The sequence below is a fragment of the Centroberyx affinis genome, unplaced genomic scaffold (genome assembly GCF_046629955.1).
Source record: "Centroberyx affinis isolate AG114_WGS23_722 - 3 ecotype Tasmania unplaced genomic scaffold, CSIRO-AGI_Caff_v1 ptg000898l_1, whole genome shotgun sequence".
Taxonomy (NCBI): domain Eukaryota; kingdom Metazoa; phylum Chordata; class Actinopteri; order Beryciformes; family Berycidae; genus Centroberyx; species Centroberyx affinis.
In genome coordinates this window covers 365,859-385,848 of record NW_027279484.1, presented here as the reverse complement: position 1 = coordinate 385,848, position 19,990 = coordinate 365,859, and the positions used below count along the sequence as shown (strand labels likewise).

The 19,990-nt window shown below is 41.5% G+C and overlaps 2 protein-coding genes across 4 annotated transcripts in view; both read right to left on the bottom strand.

Annotated features, from left to right (window-relative positions):
* gab1 (GRB2-associated binding protein 1) overlaps positions 1-6,816 on the bottom strand; it is a 59,682-nt gene extending 52,866 nt beyond the window's left edge. For both annotated transcript variants that reach the window (XM_071521554.1, XM_071521556.1), the window contains exon 1: positions 6,159-6,816. In XM_071521554.1, the coding sequence (XP_071377655.1) occupies positions 6,159-6,230 (72 nt within the window). In that variant the 5' untranslated portion in view covers positions 6,231-6,816. The remainder of the gene's footprint in view (positions 1-6,158) is intronic.
* Positions 6,817-9,972: 3,156 nt separating this feature from the next.
* usp38 (ubiquitin specific peptidase 38) lies at positions 9,973-19,309 on the bottom strand. Of its 2 annotated transcripts, none has more exons than XM_071521559.1 (11): positions 19,179-19,309; positions 17,955-18,645; positions 16,908-17,043; positions 16,029-16,158; positions 15,688-15,789; positions 14,934-15,092; positions 14,517-14,710; positions 14,266-14,359; positions 14,012-14,118; positions 12,178-13,530; positions 9,973-11,389 (listed from the first exon to the last, which is right to left on the bottom strand). In XM_071521559.1, the coding sequence occupies exons 2-11, from the start codon at positions 18,634-18,636 to the stop codon at positions 11,149-11,151; spliced, it is 3,198 nt and encodes a 1,065-aa protein (XP_071377660.1). In that variant the 5' UTR covers positions 18,637-18,645; positions 19,179-19,309; the 3' UTR covers positions 9,973-11,148. The 2 variants fall into 2 exon arrangements, with proteins under 2 accessions (XP_071377660.1, XP_071377662.1); XM_071521561.1 differs by having other exon boundaries at positions 12,183-13,530.
* Positions 19,310-19,990: the final 681 nt, after the last annotated feature.

The window sequence follows — 19,990 nt, the reverse complement described above, 5'->3', positions numbered from 1 at the left end:
ATAATCGCAATATTACACTCGAGGGTGTGCTTTACCGTCATTATTGGCACGACAGTGATGCGGTCAGGACCGAGGCGCTTGCGCTGAGGTCCGTAAGCATCCCTCTCGTGTAATATTGCTTAATTATGGGTGGCAAAATCACTGTCTCACAAAACCAACTATGGCTATACCTGTCTGTCTGGGCTGCCATACTTTCAACATCCTCTTGTTGACCTGCTTGGCCTAACAGCCCGCACCTCAGTCACACTCCACACAACAAAGTGCCATTTACAACTACTCATAAGGTCAACTTATATTTAACTTTTTAAGCTGTGTTGAATTGACACTCTTGACCAGTGGCTCTCAATCCTGGTCCTCAGGAGCCGCAGCCCTGCTGGTTTTGGTTTTCATTTCAATTACATTCACTTGGTGTAATCAGGGTCAGACGGAGGCTGGGGCACCAGGTGAATATAATCAACTACCAGGTAAAATAGAAAACTAGCAGGGTTCTGGCTCCTGAGGACCAGGATTGAGAACCACTGCTCTAGACTACGTAGTTGTGACTTGAAGACGGCATCACCCGACGGGACCGCAAGTCTTCTCTATGGCCGTTATTCACAGCTGCAGTCACATGCCATCCTGAGCCAGACCCACTGAGCTCACCTCCACCCACAGACCCAATCATATGATCGCTACCAGACCAGACAGGCATTTAAACCCTATCGCATATGCATACAAGCTCAGACCTTTATGTCACACATAAACAAACACAAATGCACACACACTCTTTGGAGGTAACTGCTGACCAGAGCAGAGGATTATGCATCTCCCACAAACAAAAAGACATTCAGGTAATGATCAGGTTGACCTTTCTCTGACACCCTGTGTTCGGCCAGGCGGCCAGCACATACTGATCCATTGGAGAACAAAGCCACTGACATTGTATAGCTCACACTTTTACTAACAGGAGGAAACACACAAAAAAGGTGTGTGTGGTGTGTGTGTGTGTGCGTGTGCGTGTGTGTGTGAGAGAGAAACAGGCAGACTGACAAGCTAACCTTAGAAAAATGCCAGGAGCAGATGGAAAGAACCTCTTTCACAGCGGGTTGCTATGCAGGCTATTGAAAAAAGGCTATTGTGTTGGTTTTATTTGCTCATCTATCATTACTCAGTTACTTAAAACTAACCAAGCTGAATATACAAAGTGTTTCATGATATGCAGTAGTCACGTCATCTTTGAAATCCCATAAAATATCTAGGGCTGCAACGATTAGTCGAAATAATTGGCATTTATTCAAATTTGTCAACATGGATTTTTATCAACGTGTCACATAAATTTTACATTTTCAGGCTGCTTGCATATAAGATGCACCGGCTGCGGTCGAATAGTCAAAAAAATACGTCCTAACTCCTATTCCTAACCACTTTTCCTTGACCTTGTTGGAAAACGTCATGGGGTCAAGGAAAGATGTGAAGGAGAATTCATAAGGGCTTAGGAAAAGACAACCGCGGTGCTAAGAGAATCCGACTGCACTTACACTAGGCTCCATAATTATGCGATGGTGGATGTTAATGACGTGGGTCTGCCATGGGGAAACTACAACGTTGGACTACGAAAAGCTCATCTTAGATACTTCGCCCCGTGCATTCTTACCATGTTGTTTCATGCAGGCTATATAAACGTGGACAACACGGTGAAAAATATCGCTTCATCACCAAGGTTGGAATTGAAATAAAAAAGGAATATAGGCTACAGTCACAAAAATGAAAGGAAATGGTTGTCACATTGAGAATGGTTGCTCACGCTCACCCATGAATCCCAATTAGTATGATTGTATGAAAATAATTGTTAAATTCAAGCAAGATAGGCATAACATGTTAGGCTTACAAATCTACTACTGTACATATCTCATCATTCTCAAGTTTCAAACATGTTGAATTCAAAACATCATCTGACTAAAAACGTCTCATATCCCTTTTTCTTGAAAGACAGACTTCTGTGTTATGGTTAATATGCTGATTATGATCTGATTATAAGCCTATGCATATAATAGCTTAAGAACCACCACACAACTCAGTAAACACTTTGAAATGTTGACTTGATTGTGCTTTGAAGTTGTTATGGCTGATCCAGGCCTTTATTAAGGCAAGAGCTTCAGCATCTGTGACTGAAGTCAAATTAATTAATGATATTCCTAAAGGCTGGCAATACAACAACGCTCAGAATGAAGAAATAACTAACGCAAACTGAGCATAGGTTACGCTACAACGTTAACTTCACTTTGATCATTTTACAACAGCAGCGTAACGTTCATAATTCGCCTATGGGTTTAACATGTTGTTGAAAGTTCAAAACATATAAGCATATTAGCAAGTTATGGCATAAGATGGAAAATGCTTAATAAGCAACGGTAACTTGCATGATGATCTGCGTCGTTTGTTTTCGTGAAAGGCCGAATGGTGCGTCGCTTTAAATGTTGCTGCCACAAGGAATTGTGGGATGGCATTATCTCCTTTCCTTTCGTAAAGGATGGTCCAGTGTATCCTATGCTAAAGGAGCTAAGTAAGGAAGCACTGAAGCACCTTTCCTTCGCATTTAGAGAATTCCAACAGCTCTTATCATGGCTGCCACTTAGATACTTCCGGGTCATTTCACTCAGTTAGGAACCTTCCTAAGCAAAAAGACTATTCGACCGCAGCCACCGTCTTATCAACGGTCAATGATGCAATGTGCAAGGGTAGTGCTGGGTGGCAGCACTGCTTGAAATGTCTAGCTGACCGACATGCAACAGAGAGGCAAAGAAGACGTTTCCCTCATTGAAGATGTCTGAAAATACCACCGAAATCCACAAGACAATTCAAAGAAATTTAGACTGTGAGCTTCAAAACAAAGCCTGCGAATATTTCAAATCTTCACACAATACAGTAGAGTGAAACTGAATGGCCTTCCACAGTAGCACTATAGCAACATTTAAAAAAAACAGTAGCCTAGATCATCATAGTATCCTCATAGTATCCTAAAGTATCCTCATAAGTATTTATAGTTCTGAATTAAGGAAAATCACTCAAATATACAATGCTAAAGGACTACACCGACTTTTTGGGAAATTGGCTCGTTGGTGAACTTACCTTCTACTGAGGACAACCAAAACCATCCTGTGTCTCTGGTAGATACCTCTGTCCTGTGCAAATGCTAACATGTTAGCATACAGCATGTTAAGTCTCCGTAGACAACTAGCATTGTCTAACGTAAGAGGAAAGACCTTTCAGTAATCCACAGTTGGTGTTGGTTTTTCTCTGCCAATCCTCTCATAACATAAAGGCTAAGTTTACCAACAGGCCAATTTCCCAAAAAGTTGTGTAGTCCTTTAAGGAAGAAGACCCAAGATAAAGTAGTTAATCCATGTGCTCACTCCTCCTCCTGTCCACCTGAAGCCACTATCATCATTACCAACTGTGTGGTTTCCATTTTAGACATAGAATTAACTTCTCAGTTCATTTTGGGCATCAACTGTAACTGGCAGTGAGTTATCAGATAAGTAACATTTGAACAATATAATGTGATGTAACATAATAATGTAATTTCAGCCGTCAAAAAAACAGTTAGTCAGCACTTCCAGGGCTTTCGCAACCTCATGTGACTGAGCCTCATGACATTGCAGTGCATCTTGCCCCAATTACTGATATACAGGGTCTGATGTGATCATCATAATATTAGGGGAATGCCTATCCAACAACCCCATTTCCTGGTTGAGGAAAGGTTGAATGAAGGTTTGTTGGAGTTATCAAGTGGGCATCTCCCATCGTAGATATTTCACTGAATTAGGACCAAAACTCTTTCATGAGACGGTAAATTCCAGCATTTCAGGAACCCCTTCGCAAAACACATCTTGTGACAGCATTGCATTATGGACTATTGAAGCTACTGTTGGTGGAGAAATTGGTATCTCTGCCTTTTCAACAATAGATTTCTCCCTGTATGATTGCTGAACGTCGGTACAAAATGTAGAGACTAGAAAGAAGCCCTTGCCCTTTGATTCTGAGGGACTGACACCAAAACCTGACGTTTACTGTTGATGTTTGACAGTTGAATTTTTTTCTCCTATTAAACTCCATTGAAACTGCACTGGAAATATCTCAACATGCCATCTATATGTGGCCAATTATCCAAGAAAAATACACCACCAAACAACAAAACAGACTGAGGACTGCAGGGTACTGTACATCTGCAATAGCTGTTTTTTTTAACAGTATGAAAGTGTTTTAGGGTGGATATTTCCTTTAAGAGCTAAAGGAATGTCTGAACCTGTTGGCTTGTAATGGCTGCTCATGAATTCACAATGCAAGCTGTACCAACAATCAGCGGCTGCAGGAACAACTGATCCTGGTGGCTTGCATAATCTAATTATAACAAGAAAAAGCCATGCAAAGACAAATGGCCTGCAGTCTGCGGATCAGGCATGAACCACTTGAATTCCTTTTAATAACACAAGCATCAGAAAAGTTCCCAGAATCCTCATGACATACTGTGATGTGGCCCTCTGGCTGTGCTGCGCTACTGTGTCAAGAAAACAGCTATAAAACTAAACTACTTGCTCCATCACCTCAGGTACAATCAAGTCGCCCTCCTGCCTGCTGTTTACTGTATTGAGAAAGAGGGATTTTAGGTCATTACATCTCATACTCGGTTAGTGATCAGGAGGTGGGAGTGTCCTGAGAAGGGAATGGTTACTGTTCCACTTCCCATATCCACCCCCAGTACTGTGACTTTTGACACTAACCTTGGTTCATTCTTCCAACAAATGGTAAACATTAAGGTGTCTTCTCTGGTTAGTGAGTGATTACAACTCATGAAGCCATAGGTAAACACAGGGAAATGTTCACCTTGCAATTACACAGTAAACTGAGATTTTGACCACCTCCTTATCACATTAGAGAGTAGGCCATTGTCAGTGTGAGAACTCCCTGGGCAAAGCCTGGTTTTGGTGGCTAGACTTTAGCTTCACTGCTTTCAGAGAAAAACAATTCAGGGGAGCTGTGGTTCCTGTGAAAACATCCCTCCTTTCAAGCTGTCTGCTTCCTAATTCAAATATCAATAACGGAGATATCCAATAATCCACAAGGAAAGTGGTTACTCGCGACAGCTGACACGTACTACTGAAGTTATTTGCTTTTATATCAGTTCTCGTGTCAGCTCCGCACAGTTTTTACAAGTTCACAACAAATAAATGGGATATGATTTTGTGGAAAACACAATGTATTATGGGGGGCATGATAAAACAGTTCAGCGGGTGTAGCATGGAGCACGACTCACACAACAGTGACACTTTCATTGCCAGCGTGACACATAAAGACTGAGTAAAAGTCATGTTTTGCCCTCAGTAATTATGTACTGCTTTACTGCGTAACAATGTGTGAAGTGTGTGTGTGTGTGTGTGTGTGTGAGGGTGGGTGGGAATAAACAATGATAGCCGGTGAGTGACACACAGCTACTAATACCCTATCATTATGCAAATTTCATCTGACAACTTTATGCGACTAATTATGGAATTTGGGGGAATCCAATCATTCTTTCATGTAATTCAAAACTTGTTTTGAAAATTATTTAACCCTTTGTGTGACCAACTATCGCTTTTGACCCAGTGAGCAAAATGACTGTGACTAGACAAGCAAGGTTATTACTTTCCCTGTTAATGAATGTAGTACTATGGGTCCATTGCACATCTGTCTTCAGGAAGAGAATGCATCAAATCAGCAGAGGCAATGCTGTGACGTTTTATCAAAGTGTCTATTAGCTGTATGGGCGGCAGTGTAGACTAGCGGTTAGAGAGCCAGTCCTGTAACTAGAAAGTCTCGGGTTTGACCCCAACAACAGCCATGTGCCCTGCTGAAGTGCCCTTGAGCAACATAATGACACCCCTACCCGCTCACTGAACTGTGAGAAAACGACTCAAACGTAAATGTACCTCTGAGAAGCCGAGGCGTGCACTGCTAACAACATCGTTTCAGGTTCAAGAAAACCAGCAAAACACATGAAATGCATGAGGCCTAGACGTGTCTGTCACTGCACACTCGGCGCCCAACCATTGCAAATAAATCTGTACAAGGGAAGTGGTTGCTTTTATGCGTGATAGGTTACTTTATTGTAACGTGACAAATATGATATAAAGTGCACTTACGTAACGTCTCAACTTTTTTTCAGGAGGAGACTTTCTCAGCCACCCCGAGCACACCACATCTCCCCCACTCATATCTGCTCCTTTCTTCCTCTCCCTGGAGTTTGAGCGGTGATTGTTTTTGTTTGTTTGTTTTGAGGAGGGGTCCTGCACCTGGAAAACGTTGACAGACGGCTCAAACAGTGAAGTCAAAAAAAAGTTACAACGTTGTATGAGCTAGGATTTGGTGTTTTTAGGGAGCGATAAATACCGTCACTCCTTCCTCGAAAGTCCACTCACCGACAACGCAGTCCTCTGAAATGCACAGACCAGATTTTCCACGAGTTAAAATCAAATAAACGGGTATATCCCAAGGTTGGAGTGAATATAAACCTCCGTGGCGCCGCCTTTTCAACAGATATCAACGATGACTTGTGTATTTTATCCCAACTGAAACGCTGTGTGACAAAAACAGGCGCAAGCAAGTGAAAGTCGCCAAGTTTGTTATTATGTGAAACGCTTTACGCTAATTCCCGTCAAAGTGAAGCGATTCCCATTTGGCGAGATTAGATGTCTGTGTCCCTCAGTGTACCGGTGCATAGTTGTCGTCTGTCCGCCAATTCAAATATTTTTTCACCATAAACACAGTGGTTTCGCCGATCTTCCCTACCAGTTTACTCCCATGGTTCCTTAATTGTGATTGACAGGGTGGCTCCGTCTTTCCCTCAACTCACCCTCCTCTGGAACACGGCTGCGTCAAGCTAACCAGAGATAGACGGAACGGCACCGGAAATTTAGCAATTTGGCCTTCAAAATAAAAGACTTGTCTTGTCACTTCTGGACGTTCCATTGTATAGCCGTTAGGACCAATTGTATGGTTTAAAATTGACTTTTCAAGTTAATAGCCATCCGAGTTGTCTAGTGTAAGTTGTTGTCTGTTTGAGCTTTGTGGTTTTTTAGCAGCCCTATACATCTTGTACTGTCCTATATATGGCTGTGCAAATATATTGTGAAAAGGGCATTCAAAGACAACAACAACAATCGCATTCGTACAGAGTCATCCATCAAGGTGTCCTTTATTTTAACTAACGCCATTACCTACCAAAACATATTGTAACGTCAAGTTCGTCATTAATGATTTTATTTTGAAAGTTATGACAGGAACTCTTATTTTTCATTCTGTCTGGCTTGACACTGGTTTGGAAGACGGAATAGAGAGGCGGCGGCGTGCAGGGAAAACTATAGTGCTTTAACCATGGGACATGTAGTTCCAAAATGGTTTATGTTTCGTCCCAAAAAACAACAAAAGACTGTATGGCTGTTTGGAAAATAAAACATCGGCCATATGATGTAATAGAGTTATGCATCTCTGACTGAATGCTAAAAAGAATGGCTTCAGAAAGATAAAGAAAAGACAAAGAAAGGATCCGCCTCTGTGTTGACGAAAGGTCCCACCAAATCCTTGTACGTCTAAACTACACTATCCACAATGCGTGCGTATTCCCTTACGAAATATCGCCATAATATCCTTACAATATTCCTATAGGGACATACAGTGCGTTTGTGATACTCAATAGGCTACTGAGTTTGTAGTGACCTTATCGTACCTCATTTGACATCACTATAAAATTGCTATAATATTTCTATAGGGAGTGATATTTATATAGGTGTATAGTATGCTATTCTAACATTTATCAGAGATATACTGTAGTTCCTTTTAGTAATGCTTAACATGAGCTCGAATCTGCAAATCTGTCCAGTTCTGAGATTTATACAGGCTGTGATAGTCTAAATGCAATAAAGAGCCAGCAAACATCAGTAACTTTTTACCACACCGATTATAAAGGGCTATAGTTGTAGACCTACTATCAATGTGTTTTCTTAAATTTGATCAATGTCCTGGACAGAGCATCTCTCTAACTGTGCTAATCCAGTGGTAAAGATGTGTTTCCTCTGGACTCAGAATGGTATCTGAGGAATCTTATTGGAATGCTATTGTAATGGTAAACGCTTCCCCCAATGGATGTTGCCTTTTAGTCTGTTTTGTGATTAATGACTTTGCCATTGTACAGGGAATTTATCTCTTTCAGCAGTCACAATATTGATGAAGAAATAGGGAGCAATTATAGGCTGCACAACACTTCCAGTTAATGAATTCTTTTGCAGGACACCATATCATTAGCACTGCAAATCAAAGTGTAATCATTTCAAATAGTCCATGTTCTTGATCCATCAAAATCCATTAAGATATTAGTACGTGTCTAAGCATGGTGAGACTGTGTGTGTTTGTGTCTGTGTGCCTGTGCCTTAATTGGCTTCATTCCAGCTCTGCTGCTGTTTTCAGAAAGTACAACTCTAGTTTATGTGAGCTCCACTGAAAACAGTGTGTTAAATTGATTGCTTGAGTTGCAGAGCATTGAGTTCAGCAGTCTTCCAACCAGACCTTACTGAGCAGCATGTATAGCCTGAATGACTTATTTGTACACAGAATTTGCATTCGTTATAAAAGTCTATTTCTATAAATATGCATGCCATCTATAAAGGCCTAATATAGCCTATCATTATATTTAAAAAGAATATCTAATATCACACCATTCCTGAGAATGAAAATTTTGACAAAATCGAGAAGGAAACTGTAATGGTTTAGTTGATTAATAATTGAGAGTCATTGATTTTACCAAATGCCCTTTTGACAGCTATAGTGCTACTGCAGTGTTTTTGTAATGTCAGTTGCACAATAGTAAAAATGGCACATTTTCAAATAATTTGCTATTGCTCCATTACTACTGTCATTGTACACCAGTGGGAATACTAAGTGACTGCATGCCATTTCCCACTTTCCTTTTCAGCCAGATTGTGCTTTGTCTGTAGTGGCATCTGACTGGAAAAATATGTCTTTATTGTTTCACAGCCTATCAGCATAATATTTTTAGGTTTAGAAAAGTATAGAGTATATATTTTTTCCATTTTGTATTACAGTCAGTTTCGATCTTTCCAGTGTTGTGTACTGTGCTGCAGTACACAAACCTTGACTGTAGCATGGAAGCTGTCTCATGGGACGATGCATTTATTTTGATGCTTTGTGTAACTTGTGACAGTTCTGCCTTTGCTGTAAAAAATAACACCTCCAATCAACATATCACTGTCCTCCACTAAGCAAGTTATTTGAATAATGTCTGTGTAATCACAGAGACTAGCAGTAGCAATAACACTCTTGCAGGATTTGACATGTAATTCTTCACATTTTGGGGCATTGATGAATAAAAAGGCTCTAGTCTGCACCTTCAAATCCATCGTGCCTCTGTTAGATTTATGCCCATGGAAGGAAAACTGGCAATGGGGATAAGTAGGACTGTCAGTAGTGTAAGAAAGATGCAGGTGATCTATTTGAACCCAAAAAGACAAACATGCTTCAAGAGTCATCTGAGAAATACCACAGATGGCTACTCCATTTGGTTAATGTATTCTCTGCAGTGGAAATGCAGCATTATGGGAATTTGTCAAGCAAGTGAAGCTGACAAACACTGGTATGCATGAGCACTAATAACACACACATAACTTTGCTGTTTTCTCCACAGAAATTTCCACAAATCACCTGTTGCTCCGTCTTGCTGTTGCTCAATAGTGTTGATTCATTAATTGCTTTATATGTTCCCCATTTCTGTACTATTTTTCTGTTTGCTGTGTTGTATGTTCAGTATTCCATTTATATTATAATCCCCAACCCCTGCCCACCTTATTCCCTTTGTCAACATGCCATTGTTAATAACTTTCTTATAATGGCCTGTCTGGTCAAGTAAAACAAACAAAAATAGACCAATTTATCTTTACTGTAGGGAATGGTAAAGCATTTACATTGGATATCATCACTGTACAGCAAGACTGAGGTGTATATCCCGACAAATTCGTCTTTCAAAATCTGCATTAAATATCAAAAGGCACATAAAACCAGCATAAACAAAATGTCTCCCTGAATGAACAAATCAGAGTAATCCATTAAAATAATGTTGTCAAATTGTAACTGCAGTCAAAGATTTTTTACTTAATTAGTATGCAATTTTGTTCTTTGTAAATCACACCAGCAAACAGTGTGAAAACAGCTTTAAATATGTTCATATTGAAAATACCTTGCTCCTGTAACTTAAGTATACTATGTAGTATTCATGGAGAGAGTTCATGTCCCATGATTATTTAGAATGAATTTTGAAGTCATATGTACATTTATTGCATGTGATATGAAACATCTAAAATGGCAAAGCACACGTAATATTACAAAGATCCAAATATCTTTGAAAAAAAGTCAAACTCCATAGCTCATGAAGAAAAGTTGCATGCAAATCAGAAAAGTAAATGAAGGTTCCACTTGAGGAAGAGAGTCGAGTTATGGTTACAGAACCATGACAAATCAAGAGTCTGTCCGTCTCTCTTATATTTGAGTGCTTTCTCAAGTCGGTAGTGTGCACTGCTCATGCACGTGTGAGTGTGTGTGTGTGTCAGTGTTAATTTTATAAAAATTTTGGCAAAGACTATTAACAATCACATGTTGCACAACTATGCTTTGATGGAAACCAGATAATATGAACTACGACTATAGGCTAAAACGATTTTGCATTTTATCAAATATGTAAGGCCTAAAATGTATTCAGACACTAATGGTCATTCAATTACCTTTTTTTTAAACATCAAATTATATTTGGCCATGTTTTCCCCTTCAGGGAGAGAATACATTTGCATTAATGTGTATTGTCCACCTCAAAGGTGTGACAAAGGTAGATTAAAATGTTGATGTTTCAAAATTCCTAAATCTAAATAAAAAAAACACAGGATTAATTCTGATTAAAACAATGGAATAAATACAAATTTTAGTCAAAAGACAATCAAAATCTAGTCTAGGGCCAAAATTAACACTGGTGTGTGTGTGCGTGTGTGCGTGTGTGTGTGTGTGTGTGTGTGTGTGTGTGTGTGTGTTTTCTTAGACATCTTCAGTGCTCTTTTTATGAGGTTATGTGCACATCTATGGTATGAGGGTCCAGCAGCGGACCGGGACTCTTAGTGCCAGTCTCCTCTGGGTCTCCTCTAGCCTCTCTCTTTCAGAAGACCAGTCTGCTGATGGTATTGAAGCCCCCTCCTCCTCCTCCCCCACCAGAGGGGCCACAGCTCCCTGGTGGGTCATTGTCATCTGACCCGTTGGGCCTGAATGAGCAGGAGGACGAGGGAGCCTGGAGAGCCTGGGTCCGAGCGTTAAGCTCCTGTTCCTGTTGATGGCAGAGAAGAAATAGACAGTTATGCAAATGTTTCCAAGTGTGATTATTTTTAACCTGTAGACAGAAGTAAAACATATACCTAAGCTATGCCAAAGACTTAACTCCATAACTTTGTCTCAACCAGTAAAGGTCACAGTTTGCAATGGTGTGATACCATGCGATTGAGAGTCAGTGCATCAGTACTGTCACCTAATGCTGTTACAGCACCCTCTAGGGGCGATTCACCTCAGTCACTTATACAAGTGTGGAGAAATGACAGCGCAGCACAGATCAATGACTCGTGAAATTACACCTCCCGTCTTATAACAGGAGGTTCAGTGTAGTCAAAGAAACTTTCCTCTTGTCTATGGGCTCTCATATATCTGTAAAAGTAAGTTATTTTTCCTGAGCCACTTTCCACCCAAGAGAAACGTGTGTACACACACACACACACACACACACACCTCAACTGTTTCACATTCTATAATAACCTCACCATTAGAGAGTTAGTGGTAATTGTGTTATCAGTCAAATGCATACCCAGTGTGAAAAAGGAGCACAGTGATTCAGTCTGAATGTCCAATGACTCCCATAGTCAGCAGCAGATTAAATACTTGTGCTATGTCAATCACTTCTCACTTGGTCTGCATTTAATGGCAAAATGTACAGATTCTGGCACTCTGGCTTGACAGGCTAGAGCTGGAAACTTTTGTCCTGAAACTAACTGGCTTAAGTGGAAAAAAGTAGGCTTTTATGTGGGAAGAGTTTCTCTCCCCCCCAAAATCTTTTGGCACCCTCACCTCACCTGTAAGTACAGCTTGTTATCCTTGGTAATAGCATCCAGGAGTTCTTTCTGCAGGGGAGGCTCAGCACTCAGTCTCATCCCGTTTGCCGTCAGTCCTCCAGTAATGTTCTGTCCTGTTAGCTCCTGTTTCCTGTAGATGAGCACATAAGCTGTGTCCTTGGGGAAACGGTTTGTAATGTTTTGCACCGATTGGAAGGATGTGAATGTCACTCTGCTATCGTTAAACAGCAGCCAATCCCTTGCCTCCTGGCCACCATTAAGTAGTGTCTCTCTTTGTTCGGGCGGGGTTGCGAGAGCAGAGCAAGTGGAGAGGCTAGGCTCTGCCTGGCCGTTCCCCAAATCCTCCTCCAGGGTAAAGTAATTGGCTGGGTGTTGTGTTCCATCTGCCCCGTTAATGTTACGACCGTAGGAGTAGTAGTGGCCACTCTCTGATGATATCCCAGAGTGCATCACCACTGAGCTAAGGACATAGGGCACTGACTGGACTTGCATTCCTCCTCCTCTATTTATCTCCTCTACTCCATCTATTCTCTCCTTCTCCTCTTCCTCCTCATCCTGTTGCGATGGTTTGAGCTTCTTGGCCAGGTTCTCGCTACTCTCGGGAGAATCCACCTGCAGAGGAGAGGAGACGGAAGAGGAAGATTTTCTAGGCGATGAAGGGGCATGCACAGGAAGTCTCATGAGTGGCGGGATGGTGACGTTGTCCAGAATCTTCCTACGGACATGGCATTTGGCATCGTAAGAGAATCGCAGCAGGGTGAGGATCAGGTACTCTGGCGCTGCCACCACTTTCATGGTCCTCTCTGCCCGCTGCAGCGAGCCACACTTCTCGCAAAAATAGGCATTCTCTTCATCCAGGATCTCTGGAGCCAGGAAATAGTTCACCAGGTCAGGCACAGAGAGAGGTGGTTCATTTGTCGCTGGCACAAAATGGACACTGCTAGCCGGGGGTTTGACCAGGCCTTGTTCAGGAACTTCACTGCCACCGTTGACAGATCCTTGGCAAAGACCTTTGGGCTCCTCTGAGGGCCCCTCGATTTGAGGGCCGCCCTGGGAGGTGGCAGAGGGACAGAAGGCCAAAGAGAGGTCTGTAAAGGGCTCCTCTTTCTTAGAGATGCTGTTGCACTGCATACAGCGAATACCTGTGCTTAGTCTCCCACCAAACATCCTTTCTATCAGAGTCCTCGAATCGTTCCCAGGTTTGGTTTCTACTGGAGGCAAAGGCGACTCTTCACTTCCCTTGGTAGAAGTCTGAGCCCCTGGGTCTTTGCTGGCTGTGACACCAGGGGAGGCGGCCTTTGGGTTGGCTGATTCCAGGACCTGAAGGGTTTTCTCCTCTTCATGCAACCTTGACACCAGGAGACAGGTATACTCTCAACATATACAACTGTGCATTGATGATCATTTATGCCATTCCTATGCTATTCTACTACATCCATGCTATCTTCACAACATGCCCTTAGTCAAATGGTTTACTTTTTTAAAAAGTATAGCTTACATCAGTAAACTCCTGTCATACACACTAAGTGGGCAACCCCTTTAGTTCATTAGGGTCTTATATAGCAAAGGCATTTGTATTCAATTAATTATTAACATTGTTTTGTATGGGCAATTTTCTGGAAACTTATGTGAAATTCTCTGGCATTATAACAGTATTTACAAATGTGTAACATTAGATCTACGGCAGTCATTTTGCCTGATTTCACTCATTTGAAGCGGGGCAACATTGTTTGAAAAGCAATTTTAATTATTAGTCTTTTAAACTGACAAACTGTTTTATTGACATAATCCTATTACTGTTGATTCACTGAATGTGCTTGTTGTGCTACCTGTCTAGAAGAAAGCGGAGGTACTCAGAACAGTCCTGTTGAGAGCCTGCGTTGAACCAGGGAGGACGAGATGCCTCAAAGAAGTTCCTGGGAGCATATGCTGCCCTCTGTAGGACACAAACAAACACACACACACACACACACACACACACACACACACACACACACACATACATACAGCCTCCGTGTCATCCCATGTTGTTGTCCACCAACACTAATATTCAGTATTATCCAGTACACTGATTAACACTAACCTGAGTGTGTGCAAGGAAAGCAAAGAGCAGCTGAAGCCTTTTCATCAAAGTGTTGGTACCATTTAGATGTAATGATAAAACATGCCTCCTGAAACTGGGATAAAAAGGAAGTTAACTACACTCATAGACCGTCCCACTCAAATCCTGATGTATCACAGCAAATAGACTAGAATGAAACAAGCACTAAAAACTTCGTACACCTCTGTGATTTATATGTGCTCTGATGAAATGTGTGTGTGTACAGGACTCACTCAGTGGCCATGAAGAGGGTCTGGATGATGCTGTTCATATAGCAGGTGTTCCCCAGGTTGACCAGGCCCGTCTTACCCGTCTCAGACTTCCCAGCTTGCCTCAGCAGACCAGAGGCAAATGAGTTGGACTGGGACGTCCAGGCACTTTGATTCAAAACCAGCTTGATCTTCTCCTCTCCAGGCTTTGGGAGATCCTAACAAAACAAAACAAAATAATGAATTAGATGCAGAACAGACTTTGGCAAAAAAGGTCGCAGGTAAGATATGCAATAACCATAACGAACAGCAAGTCTAATGCTTTCATTATTTACGCAACGTTAAAAATGACCTTCTTTTGTACCTGGTGGATTCAACATTTTCTTCAATACTTTCATACATGAGAATATTTATAGTATGAGGTGTCCTGTGTTCTTTTACCTTGATGGCCTCTAGTATGTGGTCGTAGAGGTCGGGGAAGCCGGAGTACTGGTACATCATGCAGTGTATGAGCTCAGTGAACTGCAGTAAGAAAGCCTTACTGGTGGAGAGGCCATCTGTCCTCAAGGATTGGACTAGATGCACCACATGTGGCACGACCTGGGACAGTGAGGGAGGAAGAGAATTCATATTATGTATTGGTTGGTACTGTTTTTTTTTTTTAAAGATTTATTTTTGGCATTTTTTATGCTTTATTTGAGAGATATAGTGAGAGAGAGACAGGAAGGTATGGGAGAGAGAGCGAGGGGAGGACATGCAGCAAAGGACCACGGGTCGGATTCGAACCCGGGTCGCTGCGGGAAGGCCTGAGCCAAATGGTACGCGCCCTACTCGGTGAGCCACCAGGGCGCCCCTGGTTGGTACTGTTAATATCATCATAAACATCTGCTAGGTGGTCAGTCACACAGTAGCTATACGTGAGGAATCCTATGGAGTATTCAATCTCATTAAGTAAGTATTTTCTAGTGTAGGATGTTTTTAGATACTAATGAAACTGGCCAACTGACGGACCATTGCTCAGCATTTAAATGCTTCACACATCATTAGTGGGAGAGCTGTGCCGGGCCTGGGGTTGTGGGAAAAGAAGTCTATGGGGCCTTGAAGTAATTTAAGCCAGAAGAGAAGAAAATGAGAAAACCAATAAAGGGGCCATATGAGAGGGAAATGGGCTGTGAGGACAGAGGAGATCCCTTACCAAATGGAAGGCCTCAGGAGAGTGCTGGAAACTTAGCAGCATATGCGAGAGCACAGCCAGTGCCCCCTGCCGCACAATGGGGTACCACAGACGACTGAAAACCTATGGGTATAGATAAAAATGATTACATTTATAAGAACTGAGGAGTAGCCTCTAAGTAAATAAATAAATAAGTCCCATTACCAGCTCTAAATAAAATATCATAGCCATACATTTCTGTGTGATCTGCTTTGGTTATTACTGTCCAACAACCATGAAGCTATAAAATGATGCATACAATTTCTGTCTAATTCCTTCCTGAGGTCAATGATGAATCAAAAAGAGGAACTCTCACTACACACCAGCTCAATCTTGAGCAGAGTGACGTCTATGAGGATGGTGAACTTCTGAACTGCAGCCAGTCCTTTCAGCAGAGCAATGACCCAGATGTCAACGTGTTGGGCCAGAGGCCAGGAGAGCCAGTCTATCATCCTAGATGGACAGAAGAAGAGCATGAGAGTGTAAAGATGGATAAAACAGATTAACTGAAAAACATAAGATCTGCCTATACTTCATGATAAAATGAAAGTTTAATGGTCCCCGTGGGGAAATTCGGTTGTTACGGCAACAAACAGTAACAGGGCACAACCCAAAAAAAAAACAAAAAACTAATATAAATACAAAGATAAACAAGAGCAGAGCAGATCAGGGTTATGTAAACTGATGTCAATTGAGGATTTCCACATGAGCACACATGAAGTAGAAATGTGTGCGAAAATGAGACTATGAAAAAGTATGGATTGCAACAATAAGGGAGTGTGCAAAATAACACCAGTAGTAGCAGTAGAAATTACGGGGACAATATTTTTTAAACACAGAATGTGAAATATCTTCTGTATGAAATGAGTGAACTTTTTAAAAAATATAGAAATACAATATGACCAATAAAAGGAATATGAGAATATGAAGAAAAAACATGACAATACAGCATCTATACATGATGTGCCAAAATGTAGCTCATTCACATTAACAGGAGGGCTATACATGTACACAGAAAATGTCTAGGCATGTGTGGTAAAAAACTACACACATACATCCAATATATACATATAGATATTTACAGATGTAGGCAAAACAGAATGTGCAGATTTGGGTATGTGCATCATAATTTGTATAATTCTCAAAGAATTCAAAGTACTGCGACACCCATTCATCTCACATTACTGGCATTGTGAACGAACCTGCAGAGTGCCTTAGTCATGCTAGCATCTTTGACATTCTGGTCTGTGGTGAGGCTCTTGATGAGCACTGTGATCATCTGGAGGGGGATGTGCTGGACCAGGCAGGCCAGGGCAATGGAGGGGTCAAAGGAAGGATCTGCAAAGAGCACACAATAAAAATGAAAACAGAATTACACAACCCTATTGTGCTTTTTGTTACAATGGGCAATAAGTGATGTAAAATGATACATTTTAAATTAGACCTAGAGTGTGATATCAACATATATGTAGGAGTCAGGGCTGGGGTCAATTCAATCAGTTGAAAATGCAATTCTTTTGTTAATGATGCATTCATTATCAGTCTTAATAGGCTGAATTTAACTACATTCTTGTGGCAAGTTTTTCAACATATGTTCTTGAAGAAAATCCACTTTTTCAATGAAGGATTTGAAAGTAAATTGAATGCACCATGTGTATGCTGAGGCCACCACCTCCAAAACGAAACAACGTGCCAATAATATGGAAGATTACAAATTTTAGCAAGCAGTGAAAACCTTATCTCTTATCCTGTCAAACATCCAACCTATATAAATAGAGAACTAAGCTATGGGATCAAAGTCAGCTAATCATGTACCAACAAACCTGGCATGATTGCCGCTCTTCATAGAGGGAGATAGAGGGGAATGGGTCATGGCGTTCATGCTGCCTTTTCATTACTGGCATGCACACTAAAGTCATAAATAAATCAAATTATCTACAATAAAAAAGCATAACTTGCTGAATCCAATTGTGTACACACAAGGAATACTTATTAATTATTTATGGTTTATGCTAGGTTAAGGATTTGAATCTATGAATGAAATCTGTATACCTTCTTGTTTCAAATATTCTTGCCATTATTAAGCTTCTATAAAACATATAGATCTACTCTACGTACCCCAACTTACCCTACAGAAGAAAATGAAGTCAGTTTTCTCAAAATTCTCTCAGTGAAACAAAATGGTGTACTATTATACTTAACTGGAACCATGTGTATTATAGAAATGTGTCCATAGGAAGGAGTCTCACCTGTGGAGGAGATGATGGCGAAGACCTCCTGCAGCGAGGGCAGCAGTGTGGCTGGGTCAGCCTTCCAGATGTTTTGCAGCAGCGCGCTGACCTTATTCACCTGACCCACATATTCCCGCAGCTCCCTCTCTTGACTGGCAAAGCAGTGGAAGTAACTGATGGTCCTCACCAGCTGCTGGCAGAACAAAATGGCCGACTTGTCCCTCGGGATGCACTGCACAAAGTCCGACAGCATGGTGCTCAGGCGGGCACACAGCGCGGGCTCAGGGCGCTCGCACACCATCCTTAAAACCTCCACCTGGATGACGCTGAAGATCTCCAGCACCGAGGGGCAGCTGATGAGCAGCCGCAGGCAACAGTGAATGTAGTCCACTATGGCTGGGTCTTTGCGGTCCAGCTGGCCATAGCCCTGCTGCAGCAGACCGAGGACAAAGTCTTTACTGAAGAATCGCTCAAACTCAGGCCGGTGGTAGCGAGCATAGGCTTCCAGGACTTGGAAGCCCACCTGCTTCTGAAAGGCGTCTTCACCCAGTAAGATGAGGCGGGCTGTGAGAGTGTACAGCGCCTGACACTGCTCCTCTGTCGCCTCTTTCTCTGCTGCTTCCACTACCTTCTTCACAATGGCCTTCTTCACTGGAACAGAGTGATTGGAGCTGATGAGGCCCTCCAAAATCTTGTCCATGATGACAGTCTAGAGAAAGTAGAGGAGATGGTCAATTAACTACAATCATGTTTTGTTGAACACTACATGGAGGTGCGGGCCAGATTTTTCCATATGACAGTTTGATATCTGGCTGAACAACAATAAAGCTACGCAAACGTAAACACTGCATTTACACATTTTAATGCGGATTGACATCTGCTTTGTTCCTACCCCATCAAACATCACCGTGACAGCAAGCTAGCGCTAACTGCTGCTCACTGTGTTGGTAATGACGAGCTAGCATGTTAAAAGCTACATGTAACTTTTACGAATATCTCCACGTCTGGCAGTTGAAACATGGCTCGAAAGCTAAATACATCTTCCAGGTCTCTCAATTAGCAAGCGACTGATGGAGCCAGTTCTCTTGCTACATAGCGACAGCTATAATTCACATTGCTTCAAGCTAAAAATGAACAAAGCAGCAAAACAGGCCTAGCCGAGTATAACGTTAGGTGCCACTGACTTAGCATAAATGCTGCCGTGTATAAACACGATATAGAAACTTTATACGTTGTGCTTACCCAAATAAAGCATGACAACACTATCCAACCAGAAAATCCTTAATTGTCAATGGACATTAAACGTCTTTTGACAGGTAAAAACAGGGTTATTTTGGTTATTTTTTTGTGATTGCTTGAATCAGCTGATTAACCTTCCACCGACGTCATTCTAATGGACAGGGATATTGGTAGGACCCCTGTGCGAAGCAATTTTCGCCTTGTCATTGCCTGTTTGTTATATCTTACCATACAGTATATACATAGTATTTTGAGACACTTGACCGATAAAATTAAGATCCGTGGACGAAATGGTTGAGTATCTTGCATTAATAGATCTCACTATAGTCAAATTGTGAAAGAAAGGAAGCGCGCACATTGTATGCAGTTCCTGTACATTTCAATGTGCTGCCTTCATTTACACCTCGTGCACTCGTACTTTGGAGCGAAAGTCGTTAGAGCTTTTGGTCGTAAATAATATTAAATGGACCCTGTAGTATTTTGGTGGCTATTATTTTATTTCAAAAATCAAGTGGCACAGTGGTACTGGCAGATTTAAGAGGAGAAATACGCACCAGGACATTAATTGGTGTTTTAATTAGTTCAACAAAAACAATTTGAAAGTCAGACACAGAGTGAAAAGACAATTAAAGTCAAATACAGAGTGAAAAGACAATTAAAGTCAAACACAGAGTGAAAACAGAAACAAAATACTGCTTATTTACATAAGATGCCAAACAATAACATGCAATAATAAAATGTAAGTTATACCACCAATTGTTGGCACAACTTCCATGCTCCTTTTTCTTTGCCCCACCTCACACAATGTACAATGT